The sequence below is a fragment of the Xenopus laevis genome, chromosome 5L (genome assembly GCF_017654675.1).
Source record: "Xenopus laevis strain J_2021 chromosome 5L, Xenopus_laevis_v10.1, whole genome shotgun sequence".
NCBI classification, from domain to species: domain Eukaryota; kingdom Metazoa; phylum Chordata; class Amphibia; order Anura; family Pipidae; genus Xenopus; species Xenopus laevis.
In genome coordinates, this window is record NC_054379.1 from 89,262,117 (window position 1) to 89,287,784 (window position 25,668).

Sequence of the window (25,668 nt, forward strand, 5' to 3'; positions counted from 1 at the left end):
CGCTCATATCTATCTGAATCCTCCTATAAACAAGCCAAGCGGAATATTAGGAGATGACATGCTTTACAGTAATAAGATAGACCATTAGTACAATTGCGTTTCAGCTCCAGTGATTTAGCTGCAAGAGAAAAGTGACCCTATTATTAATCTGGATGATTTTGTTTGCTACATAAAAGTAAATAGCATCAAAGCTCAGTCAGAGAAAAGGCTGCATTACACAAAATAAAAGAATTCTTAGGATTTTCTATGCATTACATTATTTATAGTTTGTGTTTTCATGCAAACACGGGGAAATGTGTATTAAGGAAAAATAAATATTGCCAGAATCATTTTTCTCAGCTTCTCTTCAACATTGTGGGAGCTATTTATGAAGTGTTTAAGAAATAATCCGTAGGACTTGGTCACACATTATCATTCTCACCCATTTAGAAAGCTTTAATATTTTCCATTGAAGTTATAAGAAAACTTCGGGTTAAGAAAGATGTCATCACAGGTAGAAACTTGTAATTAAAAATTACTTGGAAGAGCTGATTAACTCTAGATATTAAAACATCAATGAATTCTACTCTAAATTTTTCAAACAAAAGTACTTTCCCTTTCCATAGTAAATAATAATGGACAGTGGCATAACTAGCCTCCCCCTCCAGACTTTTGATACCTACCACACCCTTAGGACGCAATATGCCTTATTGCAACTTAGGTGGGCACCCCCTAATAGTTATTTAGTTATGCCACTTGGTCTGAGCTGTAGAATATGGGGCAAATTTACTAAAGGGCGAAGTGACTAACGCGGACGAAAATTCGCCAGCGTGATGACATTTCAGTACATCGCCAATTTACTAACATTCGCTGGCATAACTTTGCAAGCGAAGGAGATAGACTCTAGCAGTAATTCGCTCCCTTACGCCGGGCGAAGTTGCGCTCTGACAAATGGACGGAACTACGCAAATTCACTAAGATGCGGATTTTACTGAATGTTTCCTCTTGTGCCAGACTTGCCTTTGCCACCTCAGACCAGGCAAAGTGCAATGGAGTAGATAAGACTTCCTCAAAAAATAGTTGAAAAAGTCCCAAAAACGCTTTTTCCATTTTTCAGGGTGATAGGCTGCAAAAGAGCATAATTTTTTTTGGGGTAACCGGCTTCCCCCCTAAATTTCCTAACATATGGCACATAAACTATATACTGGGCTCATATGTAGGGCAATATAACAACTATATTTTATTTTATTAAGGTTTCCCGTGCTTGTAGTGTAATGTATTTGCTGCAACATATACGTCCATTCAACTTTAACTTCCCGCCGTATGCAAATTAGGCAATGCTAGCCTACTTGGCTAGCATTGCCTAATGCTGTTACTGCCCTTGGTGCAGTAACAGCAGCGCAACTTCGCCAGAGTTCGGCGCCCTAGACGCAACTTCGTGTTTTAGTGAATTAGCGTTCTCCTGGTGAATCTACACCTGGTGAAGTGTTGCGCTGTGAGCGAAGCTGTTGCTGACGAATTTTCGGAAGTTGGTGAATTTGCCCCTATGTGTAGAATGTATCAGAAGGAAATAATTCCAAAGAACTTGTGGTTTAATAACTAAGAGAAGTTTGTAAATTGTGCCAGTTACCTGTTTGTGCTATTTATCAGTGGCTTAACTAGGTCTTACTGGGCCCCACAGCAAGTTTAATTTAGGGCCCCAAAATATTGTTAAATTAACCTATTGTACCAAGAAATATTAAAACTGTTTATTAATTAGGGGCGGGCCAAAGGTCACATAACTACTACACTGCCTAAGCATTAATAACAGTCAGATTTTATTGGAGGCTTTTTACAACTGGATATATTCTGCATATCATTTGGTCTTATTACCATATTACATTATTAAGTATGGCCCTAACCTCATGTACCTGTATTTTATCACTCCTAATTATATGTCAGGTCTATTAGATATAATTCCTTATATTACCTGAATGGATACAAAACTTTAAAGCAAATTTAAATAAAGCTTCATTGATTCATTTATGTCTAGTTGACCTGTGCCTTATGCACCATTAAAGCTTGGCTCATCTATATTTCAGATATGATGGTTCAATCTCTGAATATGTTGCATAACCCTAGGACTGGCCTAATAGGTCCCTAACAAGTCCCTGCTAGGTTGTTTCCTTTTAAATTTTAGACAGTCGACTAATCCCAGGTTGAACTAGTTTGACGTAGTGATGTGTTTGAAGGCCCACTCGAAAAAAGTGTATTATACGAGACATTATCTATAGTCTACTGAGCATCGCTATAGTCTCAATTGTCAATAAGACTCATGTCAGTTTATTTGCTGCAGGTCCTGCAATTCCTGTGGGTGTTGATGTACAAGTTGAAAGCTTGGACAGTATTTCTGAAGTTGATATGGTATGTTTTATCTCTATGTCTTACTCTTAAACTAAAGTTATTATATTAATTATTTTGCTATGTAATGTATTTTAAGTAGCAATGAGAGTGACGTAGCATTTGAGCATTGACTGAAGTAATTCCAAGTTATTATGTAAAGAACTGACGACAAATATGTGACTTTCTAACACAATTGTACTTACTACATAGGAATACCAGTGTTGGCAAGCACATGCCAAACCACAAAACCTAGGTAGTTGACCCTGCTATGAAAGTTGCCATTTAAAGCCTAGTTCAGCTAGCCACACTCACAATTACATAGTACTACGTGGTACATTCAGACTTCTACGCCACTTCCCTTCCAGCTATTTGCATTGAGATTTTACCCAGGATTCCTCAGGGAAGTGACAAGAAAGCTTGTGGCCCCCCATGTCAGTGAGAACTGAGGGACATGGAAAAGGCTAAAACTGCAAACAGAGCAAGTAATAATTTCAGAGAAACATTGAAAAATAAAAAGCCATTATACATTACATAAATCCATTGGGGAAAATAAAAAAAGGCAATGTAGTAGTATAGAATTGGCATAACAAATAATTGCCAGGAAGTACAAAAACAAGAAAAAAGTGATAACAGGCCCCCTGACTTCCACCTTTAACATTCTTATTAAATTGCATCCTCAAGGCTCAAAATACTCCATAGATTAGGGATACGGGCAAGGGTGTAGGCATAATATCTCTTGTGGTTGGAATCATGACTGTATAAATATCTGCATTTTGATTTCCAATCATGGCAACATGACAGATGTCCTGCTTCCTGGTCAATAAAAGCAGCAGGATTTCCACAAAGTCATTTAACATCTCCACAGTACCAGTTGTCTTAACCATGGACTTTGGGCTTCATTAGAGCAACAATATTAATAGAGGCAGCCCCCAGCCTTAGCCAGGAACTTTAATACATGTACACAGGGCTTAATTTAAAGATTTTACAACTCTAGACCATCTCTCACACACACCCTCCTTGCACCCAGCGCTGGAGGTTCCTGTTCTCCAGCATAATGATCACTTTCCCTAGGCCCATCACTCGCATACCCTCCAAGCCCAAACCCGCTCCCTGCCACTCACAACCCCCTTCACCTGGTGACAGAGCTACCTCTGCTCCAACTAGTTTGATTGCTTCCACTGGGGACTGGGCATGTGGGAGATTCAAATCAAAATTCCCCAGTTCCCATTGGCAATGTGGCCATTATTCGGCATGCCACCCCCACATTTTTGATGCCCTAGGCCTTGTGGCCTGCCCACAAATACAGGCCTTCATGTACAGCTCCTTATAAAGAAATGGTGATAATGGCCAGATCAGGTGTGCTCCAATTTTGGGGTACCACTCTCCCTTCCCCTTGGGTTAGGGACTTTTCCGATAATTTATTTTTATGATTTGCACCGGTGCTGCCAAGTTTAAGTAAGGTTTATTTTGAAAGTTACATGCCCATTTTACTATGCTTGCCTCTAGGGTGGAAAAAGTACAACATACAGTATAAGCATAACATAATTAAATAAAGTGGACAGAGTAATATATCAGATAATATTATGTGCCTTCTAGAAACATACATTATTTACACTATAAACAGGCTTAACTATATCTCATGTCTCTCCTCCTGGAGATCTCCCTTCTCTAGTTTTCTTTACTGTTTATTTTCTGTTGACATATACATTGAGACAAGTCTAACTATGTTTAAGCATGTATGAAAATAGATCAGGGGATGACTAGGAGACAAGTACTGTATATACTATTTTTAGATACTATCTTGTAGTCACTGTATATAAGAATTTTTTAATGACATTCAAATCAAATCTGTTCAGGCAGGTTTTACTGAAATAGTCACATTGAAGGTCAAGAAAGCCTTAAGGTAATGGTAAAACAACATGCAATATGAATATGAATGTGTGTGTACTTTATTCAGGATTTTACCATGACATTATATCTGAGACACTACTGGAAGGATGAAAGATTGTCATTCCCCAGCAGCACCAACAAAAGCATGACTTTTGACAGCAGGCTGGTAAAGAAGATATGGGTACCTGATGTCTTCTTTGTTCACTCCAAAAGATCCTTTATTCATGACACAACTACAGATAACATCATGCTCCGTGTGTATCCAGATGGACATGTCCTGTACAGCATGAGGTATGGTTTTGCTTTATAAAACATTTTAAACTCAAAAGGCAATTAGTACTACTGAATAGAAATACAAGTTCTATCCTGTTTAAATTGGCATTAAATAACAAGCCTCTATTCTGATTTTACAATTGTACCCATTTCAGTATTGATGTTTTGTCCTGTTCTGATTATAATTAAAGGGGTAGTGCACCTTCAAGATTTGAAATGGGGGTCACTGAGCCAGGTCGTCCACAAACTCTGTGAGCATACAATTTTATTGTTACTTGTATTTCTATTCCCCTCTTCTGTTCATATTGAAGTCTTACATTCAAACCACTACCTGATTGCTAGGTTAATTTCAAACCTAGTAACCAGATAGCGGCTGAAATTCCAAGCTGAAGAGCAGCTGAACATAGAGCTAAATAATAAAACCACGAATAATACATATGAAGACCAAATGCAGATTGTATCAGAATATCGATTTTTACATTATACGAAAAGTTTTAAAATCCCCTTTAATATATTTTCATATAGACTGTAGTCTGATAAATGTAATGGAATTTGCTTTTGTATCTCATATATAGGGAAACCATTGTACTATTTGCCTGCAGGTTAAACAAGGAAGAAGGTCATTCATATAAATGCATTTACGTAATGAATGCAACACAAGACCGTGGGTAGTAACATAGTACTGTGGTGGGTTACTCTAAAACATAAATATAAATTGTGTGCCTTTCTTTGGATTTCCTATCAGAATATGTTACAGAGTTGCATTTCTAACCTTAAGCCATAAAAGAGGTTTCCGGTCTTCTGGGCCTTTAGGCCACTTGCTGCCTTCAGGAGCTGTCTACATGTAAAGGCAGCATGTGACATTGCTTACTCACACTGCTAAAAACAGCCACTGGCAAATCTCAGAATAAGTTCAAAATTTACAGCTTCTGTCATGAAGTATCCCTGACAGAAGAGTCGATGAACAGTGGCAGATGCAAATATGTCATCTATATTTCAGCTAAAATGGTCAAATATAATCATTGCTTTCCACATGGTTCAGTTGTATTTCTCCTTTTTCACCCCCCAGAATTACAGTGACAGCAATGTGCAACATGGATTTTAGCCGATTTCCTCTGGATACGCAGACGTGCTCCTTGGAGCTGGAAAGCTGTTAGTATTGGTTCTGGTGTCATTTTACAAAACATCTGTTCTGTATAATTATTCGCCATCATAATTTGCTTAATGAACTTCACTTATATCAGCACTGTAAGTTCATTTTGGAAATATGGTATTTTTTTGGAATTTTAATGATTCTGGTTTTCTAGAATTTCTCTCATATTTATATTAATAACTTCTCATGAATGCATACGAAAAGGCAACAATCACTAGATGGTGCCATAAGTTAGGAACCTGCAGTGATTGTATTTAATTACCTGATAACCCGGGCTTGTTCTCCTACCAAAAGAAAACTGGCCTGGGCCGTAGCTCCTCCAGCAACTCAACGGAGCGATCCTCTTCCTGCTTCTTCCATCTCTTCTCAGTTGAGTGAAAAGCCAAACTTCAACACAAAAGCCAGCCTTTTCACTCTACTGTGCATGCGCCGGCCACAGGTTTTTGAAGAAAGAAGAAGCAGTAGGATCGCTCTGTGGTGTTTGCTGAGCTGGGGCAGTTTTCTGCTAGCGGGAGCACTCAGGTATCAGGTAAGTGATTATAGTAACTTGGGGGTGCCTAACTTTTGGCACCGCAAAGTGATTTTATATATAAACTGTATGAGATACATTTACTAAAGTAAACTGTAAATGTCAACTTTGGTTATGGATGCTCTCCATCTCCATAGTACACAAAAACCCAAACACAACATACACAACCTATCCATAAATCCACACAATCCAAGTAAAGCCAAGTAAAACTCTACATTCGTAAACATTTCCCTGTCTAAAGAAGCAGGAGGAATCAATACTATTAAAGGGGTTGTTCAGCTTCCAACACATTTTCTAGTTCAGACTTTTTTCAGTTACTTTCAGTTTTCTATTGAAATTTAAAGTTTCGTATTTACCTTCTTTCTTTCTGATTCAGATTTGAGAGGGGGGTCACTGACTATAAGCTGTTCTTAATGATGCATCAATTGATACATTTATTCTCATGGCCCTGCTGAGCAGCATTCCTGAGTTTCATTAAATGCAGCTGTTAGAATTGATATCATATTCCACAGGTTCTGTTGAGAAATGTATCAACCAGGGCCGCCATTACAAATCACGGGGCCCCGAACAAAAATATGTCTGGGCCCCCAAGGATTGTAATGGTTATAAAATAAAACACACAGTGGTGGCCATTGGTTAAAAAAAACCTCCAAAGTAAGGAGCAAGTGGAAGACTGCCTGCTTGGTAAGCTGTGAAGCACAGTAGGCAACATTCAGTAGTATCACTGGAGCGGAAATCAGAGGCTGAAGAAGGCAACAGAAATTACAGGCCACGGCTCCCTCCTTACTGTGCCTATTCTGTCTGTGGCCTCCTACAGTAATGTCGCTGCAAGGTGGGGGTGACTGATTAAAGATAAAATAGTGCATACTGCAAAGGGAGAATCACAATGCCTGGGAGGAGACAGCTGGAAAGGAGGGGGTGGAACCCGATATTACAAGCATTAATTAAAAAGGAATGTACATAGGGTTAATTATATGATACTATAGTATCTAGAACTATCTAGAACTCTCTATTCACTGTACCTCATCATTACTTGGATTTTTACAAAAGTGTCTGTATCGTCTTAGCCTTATGCAGCTTTCTGTACAGCTAGTTTCCTCTTCAAAGTCCCAGTAGAGTCACACACGGATTGGTTAGGCTGGAGGGTGAAATCTTAATTCCCCTACCTCACCTATTCAATCACAATACGGCTCTACCAGGACATAAACTTTGAAGAGGAAATGAGCACTACAGAAATTTTGTAAAAGGAAAAAAAAAAAAAAAAAAAGGTCAAAAAGTGGCAAAAAGTCTTTATCTCTGGTGCATAATCTGAAAACAATTGAACTGGTAAAGTGTTTGGAAGGTGAACAACCCCTTTAAAATAAAAGAAGAAAGGGCAGGAAACACAGAACACAAGATAATAAGGACAAATGTAAGACCAAACCAAAAAGCTGCCGAATGGAACTGCAGATAAGAGAGGGTAAAGCAGTTGTATAACAGGATGCACAACAAAATCGGAATGTCTCTAAAAATAGATAAATATAAAGGGAGCAATAATAAAGGGTACATACCGAGGGCTAATAGAAAATTTAAACAAATAAGTAAGATGAAAATGCAAACTAACGAGGAACTGGGGATCAGGAATTAAAGACAGAAGATATGGTAAAAGAAAAAGGAAGATAGTAAAACACAATATGGAAGGGAAGAGATAACATTCTAAAATATGCTTCATATTTATTTTTTGCCTGTGGTGATGCGGTCTTCTCTTCCTTTCCAGATGCTTATACTGATGAAGATTTGATGTTGTACTGGAAAAAAGGAAATGAATCATTAAAAACGGATGAAAAGATTTCTTTGTCTCAGTTTTTGATTCAGAAGTTTCACACTACATCTCGACTCGCGTTCTACAGCAGCACCGGTACTGTTGCTAAATGCATTTACCTTCCTCATTCCGAGAGTTCTTGTTTTGGGAATTACAGTAGTTATCAGACCTGGACCGTGCAAATGTTCTAACCACCTATTATTTAGTAAGGAAATGTTTGGCATAAATTGCCCCACACACACTTTTGTGCATTATAAAGTGAGCTGCAAAATTAATTAGTGGGTTTGAGTAGCATACACCTACTTTACAGGAGAAAAAAAGCTTAACAAAGAAGTAGGTTAGAAATGTTGGGCTTCTGTACCAGCCCAATGTAACGCCAGCCCTTTAGCAGTGAAGATTTGTGCCTCAAAATATACCCCAGTAACTCCCCATTTTCTTTATCTTCTGATTCACTGCACATGCTCTGTGCTGCTGTCAATTACCTGAGCATAGGGACAGACTCACAATATACTGCATATATAAAATATTAATGTCACAATACAAGGCTGATTATTAATTAATTCAGATTCACATTATATGGCAGCTCTAAAATCAGTACAATTTATATCAGAATGTACTAATCAGCCCTGTAGCATCAAATTCTATGACACATTTTGATGACCCTTAAGTTTCGCAACAGCTGCCCAGACCACACTGAGCATGTGCACAGGGCTGTATTTATATATAGGCACTATCTCCCCCAGTCTTGGTGACTTTTAATAAATCCAGTGTCTAAGCTGGGAGGGGTTAGGAGTATGAAACGCATTTTTGTGTGTCGCGGGTGGTAATTACTTCATACATACATACATACATACATACATACAGTTGTGCGTGTGACATCACTTCCCCAAACTGGTCCAGTGCCTACTGTGGCACTGGACCTAAATACTGTGCTGCATAGGTCACTGACACTCCTAATAAAATCAAGATGGTGACCCCTGTGCACAACTTTAAAGGCCTAAATCATTACTATTATACAGATTTTGAAACTAGGGCAGTAATATGAATATATAGCATTTTTAATGGTATTTGTTTGTTTAGGTTGAGTTCCTCTTTGATCCGTAGCACTCAATCGTAAAATCCAGGTTCCACTGCGACACATTCAGTTACATTGAGTAGGAGAAACAACAGCCTGCCAGAAAGCAGTTCCATCCTAAAGTGCTGGCTCTTTCTGAAAGCACATGACCATGCAAAATGACCTGAGATGGCTGCCTACACACCAATATTACAACTAAAGAATACACTTGCTGGTTTAGGAATTACATTTTAAATGGTAGAGTAAATTATTTGCAGTGTAATTTAGAAATAAAAACTACATCATAAAAATCATGACAGAATTCCTTTAAGAAGAATAACCCATCCATTATCCTAATGCTGGAGCTACAGGTTACAGGGTAATGTTTACTAAGGCTCAAAATGGTTGCCTGAAGTGAGCAACTAGACGGCATCTGAGCAACAGTTAAGCAGAACAGTGTTTGGTGTTGTCCTGACAGGGACAGTTTGTATGAAGTGCAATGTAAGCATCTTGTATATTGTTATCTTGCCATAAACAACAAGTCTAAATCAATTTGTTTTTAGCTGACTTTAAATCACCAACTCCCAAAATGTCTAATTTTTCCTCATGTCCTTTCTGGTGAGTGTAATTCATTCCGATGTATCAGTACAACGCATATTGTTGCTTCAGGGATATGTCAATCAGCCTTTGCCAAACCAGCAGTTTATTTTGTAGTGTCAGTTTAACCTCAAGCTCCAAAATGCCTTCTATTGAAGGAACAGATTTACTCTGAGGCAAAGAATCAGGGTAAAAGTTGTTATAGAAGTGCATCCTTAGCTTTATCATTTGCTTCATTCCAGCTTTTGTAGAACAGGTATAGGATCTGTTATTGGCAAACTCATTATCCAGAAAGGATAGACTTATCGGATGGTCATCTCTCCCAGAGTGTACTTTAAGCAAATAAGAGCAAAACATGTTTTAATGAATTCCTTTTTCTCTGCAATAATAAAAGAGTGAATTGTGCCTAGTACTTGAGGTTAATAAGCTGCATAAATCCATAAATTTAGAAGATTAAAGGTATAAGACACATATGGATATAGCATTAATATGGTGGGTGTACTTTATAAGCAGTTCATTTTATCAGCAACTGCTAAGCTAACTGATGGCATTTGTCACCTAGCAGGTGAGGAGCAGCTAAACAATGAGCGGCTGCCTGGGGGCATTACTATATTACTGCCTCTTCATTCAGTATATAAGGTTGTACAAAATACAGCATCAACAGTCAAATATATTTCCCAGTAACCTAAAAATGTGATTTTCTTTATTTGCAGGATGGTACAATCGCCTGTACATCAATTTCACATTACGGCGTCACATCTTTTTCTTTCTGCTGCAAACTTATTTTCCAGCAACCTTGATGGTCATGTTGTCTTGGGTTTCGTTCTGGATAGACCGTAGAGCTGTTCCCGCTAGAGTCTCTCTGGGTACGATGTTAATACGTACAATACCATGATGGATTTCCTTATATTATACTTTTGAAGTATACATTTTTTTTTTGATTTCTGGGCTGCAAATTTACATGGTATAGTGTATACCATCATTTTAAGATGAGCAATCTGGGTCATTTCTGGGTGAATGGACATGTAACTTTTGAGTCATAGCAGAAGTGAGCAATGGTATGACATGTGAAGGTCAGTAGAATGCTGTACAGTCGATCATTGCTGGTACCATTGCAGTGGCGTAACTAGATATTACTGGGCCCCACAGCAACTTTTTTTTCAGGCCCCCAAAATGTCTGGAGGTTGACCTGTTTTATCAATTATTTATGAATACAATATATAGGACCTTGTGGGACCCATATTTCTCTTGGGCCCCCCTGCAGCTGCAGGGTCTGCTTCCTCAGTAGTTGTACCACTGTCATTCCATGGGTGATTGGAGATCATTTTGGTATAGGACTAACAAACTTATTACTTGAACCAGTATGATCTTTTTTAAGATGCGTTAATCTGAAAATAAATCTTTCTTTTTCACAGGTATAACCACGGTGTTGACCATGTCTACCATCATAACGGGAGTAAATGCCTCCATGCCCAGAGTCTCATACATCAAAGCCGTGGACATTTACTTGTGGGTTAGTTTTGTGTTTGTCTTCCTATCGGTGCTGGAATATGCAGCCGTGAATTATTTGACCACTGTGCAAGAGAGGAAAGAAAGGAAAATGCGGGAAAAGGTAACATTTAAATGGCATGATCCTTGCTCATCACTAATGATTCATTTATGTCAATATTCTAATCTGCATTATCAGTTAACGCCTTTACAGTGTAGAGGACTCATATGTTACAACGTGGGGTTAACTCATGTAGTATTTCACAGGTAGGGATTCTCCTTGCAGTAAACCTTCAGGCTCCAAAGAGGAAACATAGAAATCCCATAGCATAAAACCATTTATTCATAAAATATTTAAAAAGTTTGTTTTGCACTCACATTTGCTACGAAGTCAGTCACATAGAAAAAAAGTCTTTATGTAGGTTGCCAATTTAATATAAGGAGGGCTGTGTTGCAGCAGAGCTCTCTCCTCGTGGGGTTCCCCACAGCTTATTGTGACGTCACTTCCGGCTGATGCTTTTCTCCAAACCACTCAGCTTCCTCAGAGGCATCATACATAATGGGACTGGACAGAATTTTTTTTATAAAATAATTTCTATAAAAGATTTATTAAAATGTTTGGTTTTAACTAAGACTACTGTGTTACTTTTTACTGAGTGTGAGGAACATTATCCTTGCAGCCAGGAAAGTGTTTATTGACACATTTAACCAAGCAGATAAATGTATCCGCAATGATCTCTAACTCCGTTTTTACAAAATAAAAGAGAACTATACATCTGAATGTTGCAGGTAACCCATAAACCAGCTCCTATGGAAAACACTGTTTCATATTAAAACTTGTAATGAAAAATAACTTTCTAGTAATATATGCCATTGGATAATCCCTTATAATACACAAAAGCCATGAATATCCTGTAAATTATATCCTTATAAACGGTGAGTTCTGATGTCATCAGTTATAAACGGTGAGTTCTGATGTCATTTCTGTCACATGACTCACTGAAATTTGTGTATTATAATAAATAAAGAACCCCCATTTGCAAAATATGAGGATATTAGAAGTTACCTCGGAGTTCGATGACCTGTATAAAAACACTCGGCCTTCGGCCTCATGAAACTCCTCGGTAACTTATAATATCCTTATATTTTACAAGAGGGGGTACTTTATTCACTATATAAAATAACTGGCATTTCAAGTACTAAAGGTCGCCTTTAGGCTCATAGGAGGCAATGTGCTCACACACACATACTAACGACACTTATAAGGGGCAGATTTATTAAGGGTTTAATAGTACATTCAAATTTTTTAATTTTTTTGATTTGTTTCACACATTTAAATTTTAATTCCCCAATTCAATGTAAATTCGAATATGAGATTTATCACACCTTGACCATGGAAACAGTTCTAATTTGAATAGTCGCCACCTAAAACATGCCGAGGTCATTTACAAGTCAATGGCAGAGGTCCGTTGAACCATTTGAAGATGTTAATTGCCTTCCTGACAATCGAGTTTTTTTACTCGATTCGATTCGAATTTATAGGTATGGACTATTGATCGAATATTAGACATTCAAATTTTTTCTTAAATAACCTCCCATTCAAGTATATTCGCATTTATTTAAGTAAAATAAAAATTCAAAGAAATTTGAAATTCGACCGTTCATAAATGTGCCCAATATACATGGTAGGTTAAATTAATGGAAAGAGGTGGGCGTTTACTCTCATACTTCTTGTTACGGTAAGAACTTACACTTTTGCCAGGTGATTGGTGACACACAAAGGAGAAATATTTACTCCTATGAACTATATATGCCAATTTAGTAAAATTCCTAGATTAGCCATTTATAGGATAGTTCACTTATTATGATAAATATTATCTATTAATTATTTGAAAGTAGCAAAGGCTATACATACTGCATGTCTCTTCACTGTATTTACATAAGAATGCATAGGATCATGCCTCCAAAATGTGAAATACCTCTCATAGCAGAAAGATAAAGAAGAAAGGTTTGTGCCCTGTTAGCCATCAGTGAGATAGAAAGTAGAGCTCATATGGGGCTATTTGCTAAATCAACTGGACAATTTTGTATATATCTACTAGCATGTCTGAATTAAAATATTTTCGTCTGTCTTCTTCATCTGACATTGATCATAAAAGAGAAAATGTATTCATTTATTCTTTATATTTTCAGTTTCCTTGCACATGTGGAATGTCCCACACAAAAACCATGATGTTAGATGGGATGTATGGGGATTCAGAATCCAATAGTCTGGCAGGTTATACCAAAAGCCAGATTGTTACAGAAGATATTGAGAAGCAAGACAAGATGGTTGTGCATTTGGCTATGAATTCTAACACATCTCGTAAAAAAGGACTTAAAGGACAAGTTGGTTTACGCATCATGGAGAATAACCATGCCATTGACACCTTCTCCAGGCTGATTTTTCCTGCATCGTTTATATTTTTTAACTTGATTTACTGGTCTGTATTCTGCTAGATATGCCCATAGTTGAATCCTTCCAAGCAAAAATATATTCATGACATCGGATATATCACACGGATATACGCTAGTTTAATGGCCTTTTCCAGTATGATTAAAAAAGACTTTTGAAAAAATACAGCTATTATTCAGCCATTTCTAAATGATACAAACAGTGTGTATATATATATATATATATATATATATATATATATATATATATATAATACACAAAAGCCATGAATATCGTGTAAATTATATCCTTATAAACGGTGAGTTCTGATGTCATCAGTTATAAACAGTGAGTTCTGATGTCATTTCTGTCACATGACTCACTGAAACTTGTGTATTACCGTATAAGCCGAGTTTTTCAGCATCCAAAATGTGCTAGAAAAGTCTACCTCACCCGAGTAGCTGAGATTGCAGTCACTTTTAATCATTCCTATACCAACAGTACACTTGGGGAGAGACTGCAATATCCCACAATGCCCTCTGTTGGTTATATGAAAGAATAACAGTGCGCCCTCTGTTGGTTATATGAAAGAATAACAGTGACTGCAATATCACACAGCGCCATCTGTTGGTTGTATGAAAGAATAACAGTGACTGCAATATCACACAGCGCCATCTGTTGGTTGTATGAAAGAATAACAGTGCGCCCTCTGTTGGTTATATTAAAGAATAACAGTGACTGCAATATCACACAGCACCCTCTGTTGGTTATATGAAAGAATAACAGTGCGCCCTCTGTTGGTTATATGAAAGAATAACAGTGACTGCAATATCACACAGCACCCTCTGTTGGTTATATGAAAGAATAACAGTGACTGCAATATCACACAGCGCCATCTGTTGGTTATATGGAAGAATAACAGTGACTGCAATATCACACAGTGCCCTCTGTTGGTTATATGAAAGATTAACAGTGATGGCAATATCAAACAGCACCCTCTGCATATGGTAGTGGGACAGTGGGACAATGCACACAGTAATCCGTTTGGCAATTCTCTGTCACCATCAACTTTGCAAAGAAGTCCGGTTGATCGCTGGGGGGTCGCTTTGGCAGAATGTGCGCTGCTGGGAGACAGGGCTGTAGTTGTGTCTAGGCTTATACTAGAGTCAATAAGTTTTCCCAGTTTTCGTAGGTAAAATTAGGTACCTCGGCTTATACTCGGGTCGGCTTATACTCGAGTATATACGGTATATTAAATAAAGTACCCCCAGTTGCAAAATATGAGGATATTAGAAGTTACCTTGGAGTTCCATGACCTGTATATATATATATATATATATATATATATATATATATATATATATATATGGTCATGAAACTCCTCGGTAACTTATAATATTCTTATATTTTACAAGAGGGGTACTTTATTCACTAATATATATATATATATATATATATATATATATATTTAAGGGCAGATTTACTAAGGTTCAAAGTGAATCTTCGAAGTTAAAAACTTCGAATTTCTAACTGTTTTTTGAGTACTTCGACCGTCGAATAGGCCAAAATTCTACTTCAACTTTGATTCAAAGTAAAAAATTTTGACTTTGAAAATCGAAGTACTGTCTCTTTAAAAAAGTTTGACTTCGACACTTCGCCATCTTAAACCTGCCGAATTGCTATGTTAGCCTATGGGGACCTCCTAGAACCCTTAGCCAACATTTGGCTAAGTGTTTAGAAGTCGAAGGAAAATCGTTTGATCGAAGGATTTCACTGTACGATCGAACGATTTTCGTTTGACCGAAAACGGCCAAATTCGATAAAATTCAAAGTCGAAGTAATCCAATTCGATGGTCGAATTTCGAAGTTTTTTCCACTTCGAAATTTGACCCTTGATAGTGTGTGTGTGTGTGTGTGTGTGTATATTACACATTCTGAAGCTTATAGTTAAGATTATACTGTAGCTACATTAATATTTATATCATGCTAAATGACATTGTGCAAGAGTATTAAAGGGGTGGTTCACCTTTATGTTAACTTTTAGTAAGTTATAGTAAGTTACAGAATGACCATTTGTAAACAACTTTTCAACTTGTCTTTGTTATTTATTTTTTATAGTTTTTTTAAATTATTTACCTTCTTTTTCTTAATCTTTCCAGCTTTTAAATCTAAAAAACAAAAGAGGCTATACATTTAGGGAATTATTTATGAAAGGTCGAGTTGTGTTTTTTCCCAAAAAAAAATTCAAATTTTTCGAAGGTTGTTTCATTAAAAACTCACATTTTTCAGAATAAAACAAAATTCGAAATTTTTGAGATTTATGTCCCGAAGCTGCAAAAAGATTGAATCCAAATAATACTCCAGCTGAAACCTGTCGAGGTCATGTAGAAGTCAATGGCAGAGGTCCCTTGAACCATTTGAATATTTTTTTATACTTCCTGATTTTTGGTTTTCTTTTAGTGATTGGAGCTCAAGTATTCAAATTTTTTTTTTCGCCGATAACTAGATCAATTAGAGCAGTGATCCCCAACCAGTGGCTCCTGAGCAACATGTTACTCACTGACCCCTTGGATGTTGCTCTCAGTGGCCTCAAACAGGTTCTTATTTTTGAATTCTTGGCTTGAAGGCAAGTTTTGGTTGCATAAAAACTAGTTGTACTGTCAAGTAGAGTCTATTATAGGCTGTCAGTCCACACAGGGGCTACCAAATAGCCAATCACAGCCCTTATTTGGCACCTTCAGGAACTTTTTTCATGCTCCTCAACACTTTTTACAGTTGATTGTGGCTCACAGTTAAAAAAAGGTTGGGCGCCCCTGAATTACAGTATTCAAGTTTTTCCCACTAATTGCATTCAATCAAGTTTTTTCATAAATAAACAAGTATTCGAGTTGTGAGTTTTAGGAAACAAACTCAAAAACTCGACCTTTGATAAATAACCCCCTTATTGTTATTGCTACTTTATTACTCATCTTTCTATTCAGGCCTCTCCTATTCATATTCCAGTCTCTTATTCAAATCAGTGCATGGTTGCTAGGGTAATTTGGAGTCTAGCAACCAGATTGCTGAAATTGCAAACTGAGGAGCTGCTGAATAAAAAGCTAAACCACAAATAATAAAAACCAATTGCAGATTGTCTCAGAATATCACTCTCTACATCATACTAAAAGTTAACTCAAAGCTCAACAATCCCATTAATGTTTATTGTTATACAATGAAAAATTATACAAGGGTTATAAAAATATTATCAATAGACAATAAAGATTTGTAATCTAATGATTTTTGATTAAATAATAATAACTATGTATAATACACGTTCCAAGGCTAATGATGCATAACCATACATTAATTTTTGTAAACCACCTATTGGTATATACTATACAATATATAACTAGTGAACAGTGGGTGATACATTATTTGATTGATTCTTAACTTTGGAAAACAGTTATTTATGTACATGTGTACAATTGTATTAGTATGTATATATGTATATATATTTTATATTTTTATCTCACTTAATGTACAGTAAATGGAAGAAATGTCAAAGCTACAGATTTCAAGCTGTGCAATATTTATTGTTTAAACTTTACACCTTGTCAGATGGCCTAGGTGTTACTTGTAATGAGAAATAAAAGCACCAATAATGTCCAAGAGAAATGTTTAAATTGTATTGTTTCTTTATGGAAAAGCAAGTGTGATAATGGTAAGAATTTAGAAAGCAAGCAAACTGTAAAAACATAAGGGCAGAAAGCTACTTTTGATCTCAAAAGAGGGCATGGAGACCTGGTCAGGCATTTGGCTTTTAAAATATGTGTCGTGGTCAGGGCAGATATAGGGGTAGGCATTAGAGACCGCTGTCTAGGGCGCAATGATAGGGGGGCGCTGGGCAGCTACCACTAAAATTTTCTTCTGCCTATCCCTAGTCTGTGTTCGCACCCCTCAGTCATACTTCCCTTCCTTCCTCTCTCACCCACTCCCTCCATCACTGTCCCCTCCCTCCCCTCCGTCGCTGCTTTGCTGTGGAACAGGTTTACAAAAAAAATGTTGCAAAAAATGCAAGTGAGTTCAGAAACATTTACAATACAATATGTAACTAAAAAAACCCTCCCCTTTAATTTTATGTGAGTGCTTTAACAAATGGACCATAAAATAGACTTCAACGCATGGCTAACCATCTGGAGCCCAGTGGGCTGGATGTGGCCATCCAAGAGATTTTTATGGCCCCATACTACTCAAGATCTCTATGGACTTCTTTGGCTTACATCATTTTATTAAAACCTTGCCCCCAAGCATGTAATTTAGTGAACAACTGGACTACTACATTGAAACATTTGGACAGCACAGCTCTAAAGGTGGCCGTACACAGACCAACCCTGTGTGGTATCTAAGCCCACGCCATAATGCATGGATACCATACAAGCTTCCATAAACAGTATGACCACATTTTATTTTTCTATTAGGGGCCAACAGCCAGGATAGTGAGAAGTGAATAAGAGCTGTGGCTCCTAATTTTTATGGTACATACGTAGATATCAGTCTGAATTGTTATAGGTGCGTCCAGCTTAGGGTCAATGTTCACCTTTGGACAAATTTCAAAATTTTACTGACTTTTCTTTTTTAATTAAGCAATTTCAGGATACAGTAAAACCTCAATTTTACATCGCATGATTTTTAGTTTTCCTGATTTTTACACTATTTGTGGCGACACCAATATATAATGCAAAAAAACACCCGTTAAAACAGACATATAGGATAAATAAAAGAACCCTAATTTTTTTAGGCAATGATGTATACTATATGGTGCTGGTTTTACTTTTGGGTGTAAATTTATACTGTCTTTAAAAAATGGACCCTTTACTGGAGCATCCTATCTGATGCCTGTCCATGTTTCAAATGAGGGGTGGGGCGTGCATACCTCCTAGTTATCCAGTTTTTTCGTGGGACAGTCCCAGTTTTGACAGCTCAGCCCACAGCCCCAGATTTTTACTGACATGTCCCGACTTTCTCTTTGATCTCTTGCACTGAGTAACTTAATTGGCTTTTGGCAGAAAGCCCAGAATAGATAACCTGCCTAATTTTGTAAAATGGATATGGTAATTTAGGGGTGTGGCCACAAACAGGTGTGGTCAAAAAATATATATTTTTTTCCTTCTTTCTATTTCCAAAATGTTGGGAGGTATGGGCATGTCCTAATGGTCCCTGCCAGAAGCACAGTAGGAGGGGGACAGCCAATCACAGCCCTGCAGTCACACAAGCAAATACAGGCTCCAATTCCCTATCAGGTCAGCCTAGCTGTGGATTGGTTCCTGTCCTCGAGTGCAGTGTGCAGTGCCGCCATCTCCCCTGCACAGCTGAGGAAGGGAGGCAGCAGGAAATGGAACTAGGGTTGCCACATTTCCCCACTGGGAACTCCTGGTGGGCCAATGACATCATGGGGGGCAGTACAGTGCCGTTGTTGTTGGCAGGGAAATTGCATGGAAATCTTAGGGAATCCTGCCCATTTTTCCAAATTCAAAAAACGAGACGACAGTTTTGACCCGGACAGCCTGGCTTAAAACCAGACAGGTGGCAACCCTAATGTTATTATTATCATGGGTTGCCACCTAGGGGTGGGGTAGGATTGCTTCTCTCTTCTCGCTGTACTTTTAAAGTTCTTCCACCTGTTCTATACCCTACCATTCTCCTCATTTAAGGCTCATTGCATTAGGCTCTTTTCTCCTGTTTCACTTTGTATTGCTGTCATATATCGACCTCCTGGACCATCCACAAATTTTTTGACAACCGCTAAAGATTTTTAAACCTGGCCGATCAATTTTCTGACAGATATCGGCCGAAAAATTGTAAGATGTATGATCATTCAAATCCCACTAACCGCACGATAATTTGACGGATTGGTCAGACTGCACTGAAATTGGTCGTTCACCAAAGAAGAGTCGTCGCGTCTATGGGGACCTTTAGACATAGAGGAGGGGCAGGCAATATTTGATTGACAACTGAGAATGATTTTACAACAGCTATGAATGGCTTAATAAAAAAAGAATTTGTATTTAATATTTAAATTGAAAAATTACTTATTATACAGCTTTTTATGTAAGGGTGACAGGTCTGCTTTAAAGGAGAACTAAAGCGAAACTAAAAAAGTAGGCTAGAAATGTTGTACATTATTTTTTGGACTTCTGTACAGCTCAATGCAATGCTCCCCATCTTCTCTTCTGCTGATTCACTGCACATGCTCTGTGCTGCTGTCACTTGCTGAGCTTAGGGACCCACTCACAATATACAGGCATAGAATATAAATGTCAAAATATAAGGCTTATTAGTAATTAATACAGGTAATTAACTACATGGCAACACAGAAACCAGTGCAACTAGAATCAGAATTTCATAATCTTGTAGCATCATCTTATATTACTGGCCAACCTCATTTTCTGCTTGTAAATTTGTGACGACCCCTAAGCCTAGATTCTCAACAGCTGCTCAGAGCCCACTAAGTATGTGAGTGTTGCAGACTCTTTCCAAGATGGTGAACCCCTATAACAAGTTTGAAGTCCTGGATCATTGCTGCTACTGTGAAGCCGAAACTTTAAGCTGATGCAATACGTTCAGTATATAAAACATGGCATTTTTAGCCATATTTATTTTTAGGGTTTAGTTTTCCTTTAAGCACCTTACCCTCAGGTGAATCCTGTATGTCTCCTAGTGCACAGACCAACCAAGTTGGACGTAACAGCAGTCCAGTGGGTTGCTTCAAACAAATAACTTGCTCGTTGAATAAATTGCAGTGGATCTGTTCACAGCATTCAGGCTGAATAGATCTTTAAATACATTCAAGATGTAAAACCTATACACTTATTATTGCAAGTAGATCCCTCTTAGGGGGTGGTGCAGGCCGTGCAGCCTGATGATTTCACCCAGCACTAGGGATTCCATGGCGTATCTTGCTTCTTGGCACGTTCCCTGCACTTTTCCCACTCATGTCCCTGTCTGTTGGCTTGATCACTGCAAGGGTGCTAACCCCAACTACTCTCCTTGTTGGTGCTAAAAAGCTAAATACATTGCCTCTTACGTTTGCTCCTAGAGAGACTATTACAGAACTTCTGACACTAATTTAAACTCACCCTAATCAGGGCCTGTAACCTGTTCAGATCCACTCCTCCCCAGCAAGGTGGAATCCAGCCCTGAGCATGTGTGCTCTCCCTTTTATACTGATAAACAATGCCACCTACTGAGAAAGCAATGAACCAGCTCAGATTACTAATAACATTCAGGAAAAGGGTCTTAAACCCAGGGCTCACTAAAGACCATTTTAGGTGTCCAAACTACAGGGCAGGGTTGCCAGGTTTTCGAGCCAAATTGGGCTACTAATTTAAAGCCCAGGCAGATTTTGAAAATGCAAACTAGCCAAGGTATGGATTTGGGCTACTTTTTGGTAGGGATGCACCGAATCCAGGATTCGGTTTGGGATACGGCCTTTTTCAACAGGATTCGGATTAGGCCGAATCCTTCTGCCCGGCCGAACCAAATTCTAAATTAGGGGTGTGGAGGGAAATTGCGTGACTTTTCATCACAAAACAAGGAAGTACATTTTTCCCCTTCCCACCCCTAATTTGCATATGCAAATCAGGGTTCGGATTCGGTTCGTTATTCTGCCGAATCTTTCACAAAGGATTCAGACGGTTTGGCCGACTCCAAAATAGTGGATTTGGTGCATCCCTCCTTTTTGGGCCTTTGGCTGATTTGTCCTTTGGAAACCAGCCAAAGTTTTTTCTTTCCCTAATGTGAAAAGCCTGCATCTCCCAATGCATGTTGGGTAATGTCGTTTTTGTTTACCAATTTGCCAACGGCCAAGTTCAATGTAAGACTACAATACCCAGCATGCAATGGGAGTTTCCAGATTTTGGGCCCTGTACCCCAGTCTCCCGTCACTCTTAAGCATTCATGCATTTTCTGGTGACTTTCCTTAATTTCAGGGCAAAAATCTGCTGGCCACCTAAAAAGGTTGAACTGTTTTACCAATATTTATTGAAATTGTATATGTTTTAGGGCTTTATGGGACCCCTATACCTCCTGGGCCCCCCATCTGTCCCATTTTGCTTTATGAAAAAAATTGAAAAAGGCATATCTTGATATATATTCATGTATTTTTTAGACTTTTTTTCACTGCACATAGTGTGTTATTTTTGAAGTGCCTTTTGGCTAGTTTTTGGCTGGTTGTGTAGCTGACTTTGGCTGGTTTTGAAAATTACACCAGGCAACCCTGTTACAGGGGGGAAATTCCCTATAGATATGCCTAACCCTCAGGGTCTCTACACCTTTATTTTCTGGTCCTTTGAAAAACATAAAATAAAGGTTTGACTGTATCTACCAATGCTTTTTATCTTCCTACCATTCCCTGCCCCACTGGTTGTTATGAGCCTGTCCACTGCCAAAGAAACCTGAAGTGCTACTGTGTGTGGATCTTACATTAGTTACCCTGGCACAATTCTGACAACTGGCTCATTAGTAGCCAAAAATTGTGAACATGTAAGGAGTTGGCATTAGAAGTAGCACTGCATCACTAAACTTCACATGGGCAGGGCCTGCTGTCACTAGGAGAAGGTTAGGTCAGTGAAGCTGAAGCCCCTTTTCTTGTCAGTACATTTCAGGAGCGGCAAAAACATGGTTTTATCTACAAAACACAATTATAGAAAGACCTAAAAAAAAAAAAAGCTTTTAATAACAATTTCGCATTACGATGATTAGTTTTGCAATGACAAACTTATAAGCATTACATTACTAAAAATACGCCTTTCAAGCAATTTTCAGAGTTAGCGCCACCTAGCGTCAAATGAAATTATTGCCTGAGCACTTGCATTCTAAAAATTCGATTTCCTTATGAGCAACAAAGTAGAGAGAACAAAAGCAATTAAGGTCACCTAAAACCACGAAGGCAAAAAAAAACCCAATCCAAAACTGCTTCACTTGCTATAAATCAAGTTTAAGGTGCAGTTTAGGCGCCAGTCAGTTTTATAGAGGCGCACTCCCGTCCCTCCTTCCTTTCCCGGAAGTAACGTCACATTAAACAGTCGGCGCTAATAACCTAGCAACGCCGGGTTCGCTGGCGCATTCAACAGATATTGAAGAGAAAGGTTCGTCTCATTGCGCTTTGGAGTACATTGCTTAGTGAGCCAGTGCACAACTCGTTCTTCCCTTCGCCTCTTTCAACCCGCTGTCCCCCGCTTAACTTTGGTATGATCCTGGAGTAGCAGCGTTATTATGGGAATGTAATTGCTCCGTGCTGATAACAGGGGACCACTGATCTGAAGTTTTCTGAGTCTTGCAGATAATGAGGCCGCTGGTTTGAGATCCACTGTACTGAGAGAAAGTGAGTGAGTGAGTGAGTGAGAGAGTGTGTGTGTGTGTGTAGTTATATAAAGGACAATTCTAATCAACTTTTCAATTGGTCTTCCATTATTTATTTTTTATAGTTTTTAAATTGTTCATGTTCTTCTGACTCTTTCCAGCTTTCAAATGGGGGGTCACTGACCCCATCCAAAAAACAAATGCTCTGTAAGGCTATGAATGTATTGCTACTTTTTACTACGCATCTTTCTAGTCAGGCCTCTCCTATTCATATTCCGGCCTCTTGTTCAAGAGGGTGCATGGTTTCTAGGGTATTTTGGACCCTAGCAACCAGATTGCTGAAATTGCAAACTGGAGAACTGATGAATAAAAAGCTAAATAACTCAAAAAAGCATAAATAATAAGACATTAAAACCCAAATGCAAATTGGCTCAAAATAGAACTCTCTACATGATATGAAAAGTTAACTCAAAGGTGAACAACCCCTTTAAGTTTATTCTCAATAGCACTTCCACATACTGTACTAGGGGCCACTCACCACTGTTTGTTTGTGTGTGTTAGCCACATACACTTACCATCTCTCTACAATCTGTGTGTTCCCGCTGTTTTAGTACATCCCACCTGTCTATCCTGCACCCTTGTGTCTATATAACATCTGCACTCTCTCCAGCCCCCTGCAGTACTTCCTCAGCACAAGGACTCCCACCCAGTGACTTAATCTTGAAATATGCCTTTTGTTTTCTTATTAGTTATTGCCTTTGAATGCCTAAAGAACAGACAAACTCAGAACAAAACAAACATGGCCTATCGGATGTCCAAAGAGGAACTGGATGAACAGTTTGAGCAGTTTTTGAAAGAGGTAATTTGCACTGCTGTCCTACGTGGGTTGTAATTGTGTCTGTCGTATCTTCATCATTACCTTTACCATTACCTTTTGTTGCCCATTACTGTTACAGGCGGGCAATAAAATAACTAGAATACCTTGCCATAGAATTGAATTGTAATCATTTATTTACCAGCACGTTATCGAGTGATCCTGCAAGTGATTACAATTGTATTCTATAGCAAGGTATTTTTGGATCAGTCCTAAGGATATGTTTAGGGCAATGACACAGGGATTTTTGTCCCCTGCTTGCCATCCCATGACCATCATTTCAGACAGGTGGCAAAAAAACCTTGTGTGCCATTGCTCTAAACACAGATGAGGTTGAAAAAAAAGCATTGATACCTAATCACCACCCTACAATTTTTAAAAACTGTTTAGCATGGTTTATATCTAATTGATTGGGGCCATGATTTCATGAGGACTATATCTGTGACTTTTAGACTTTTTTAGGTTGAAGCCCTGCTCTGTACTCTAATATTTAGGCTGGACCCATTTTCCTTATAATTACAATTTTGTCTTTCAATCATTCTGCAACAGCTGAAAGAACATAGAAGATAATTTTCAACACACATTTTTCCTTATTGCATTTGTGTGCAGATCAATAATGGTATCTGCATCTGATTCACTTAGAGCAAGTCTGTTGTATTCACCCTAAAATCTGTACTACGTGTCTTTTAGGGGTATCCAACACTGCAAAACCTATTATTATACAGCATGTTCTTTTCATGCAATATGCTGGTTCCCCTTTTTCAGCCACATCTGCACTTTAAACATTGCCACTCGCTCTCTCCTTTGCTGCAAACAGGTTTGGGATGGGCTGAGAATGTGACCCAGGTACCCTGCAAATGCAATCAAAATTTTCCGCTGTCCGTCCTCCTTGTAGTGATGTCTGCATAAATGTATTTTTAATTATATCATGTTAAGTTTTAATGTCCTTTTAGCACTCCTTCATTTCCAGTGCTGTGCAACTTTTTACTGGTATTGAGACAGCTATTTGTCTTGACCTTTTACTAATGGATTATATTTAAATGATTATTTGCTGCTGAGCAGATTGGCCATAAAAATCTTGAACAGTGATAAGAGCCTAAGATTCTAGATTGTAATCTCCTGCAGACATGTCCCTCTGCGTTCATGTGTTTTTTTTATGCTTGATGCATTATATGTAATTTATTGTCGCTGCTGGTGCCTTGTATATTGTAGTTCTCAGAGATGTGCTGTTGTTTAATAAATAAGAATTATCATCATCTTTCCACCTATGTATTTGTCGAAGTAATAAAAACGGTAAAAGATGACTCATTGAACTATTTTTCCATTGATCCATCGATTGTAAACCAAAATTGGTAGCATTTTTTTATTGCACTTTTGAAAACTTTTTTTTTTCATATTTATTTTAACGTTTATGAATTGCTTTATTGTAGTAGACCGGTGGCCCTGAAAGGGATCCTAATTATTTGAGTAGTCTTTAGCATCAGGATTATAGGATATCCAAACGCACTGCTATTCAAACCCAGTGTAGGAGTGCAACATTTCCTGATCTGGTTACCGATATCCTGAAATATATGCTCAAGAATCTTGGAAATTGAGGAGAGCACTCACAGAGCATATCATATGCTGTGAAATACAGTATTGATAGTCGGCAATAAAAGAATTTCACAGCATATGATTTGCTCATTGAGTGCTCTCCTCAATTTCCAATGTTCTAAAGCATAGTCCTTAGCATCCTGTTACCCCCTTCTTTTTGTTTCTGTATATCCGTAGAAAGAGCATAAAACTTGCCATTCCTCTTGTCATCTACAAAAATCTTGTTATGTATGCGAGCTGGTTTACTCGCACATGCTGAGTGGCTTGTTTTGGGTACTGACC

At 38.1% G+C, this 25,668-nt stretch overlaps 2 protein-coding genes across 7 annotated transcripts in view; both read left to right on the plus strand.

Moving 5' to 3' along the window:
• gabrr2.L (gamma-aminobutyric acid (GABA) A receptor, rho 2 L homeolog) overlaps positions 1 to 13,799 on the plus strand; it is a 31,569-nt gene extending 17,770 nt beyond the window's left edge. Inside the window, exons 3-9 of the mRNA XM_018262443.2 lie at positions 2,315 to 2,382; positions 4,319 to 4,542; positions 5,594 to 5,676; positions 7,963 to 8,103; positions 10,372 to 10,524; positions 11,074 to 11,270; positions 13,340 to 13,799. Of these exons, the coding sequence (XP_018117932.1) occupies positions 2,315 to 2,382; positions 4,319 to 4,542; positions 5,594 to 5,676; positions 7,963 to 8,103; positions 10,372 to 10,524; positions 11,074 to 11,270; positions 13,340 to 13,645 (1,172 nt within the window). The 3' untranslated portion in view covers positions 13,646 to 13,799. The remainder of the gene's footprint in view (positions 1 to 2,314; positions 2,383 to 4,318; positions 4,543 to 5,593; positions 5,677 to 7,962; positions 8,104 to 10,371; positions 10,525 to 11,073; positions 11,271 to 13,339) is intronic.
• An 8,772-nt stretch (positions 13,800 to 22,571) lies between these two features.
• The window catches only part of LOC108716877 (centrosomal protein of 162 kDa), a 33,321-nt gene continuing 30,224 nt past the window's right edge, over positions 22,572 to 25,668 (plus strand). For 3 of the 6 annotated variants that reach the window (XM_041563024.1, XM_018263395.2, XM_041563027.1), the window contains exons 1-2: positions 22,572 to 22,705; positions 23,669 to 23,778. In XM_041563024.1, the coding sequence (XP_041418958.1) occupies positions 23,719 to 23,778 (60 nt within the window). In that variant the 5' untranslated portion in view covers positions 22,572 to 22,705; positions 23,669 to 23,718. The other 3 variants (XM_041563025.1, XM_018263394.2, XM_041563026.1) reach the window with 2 other exon arrangements.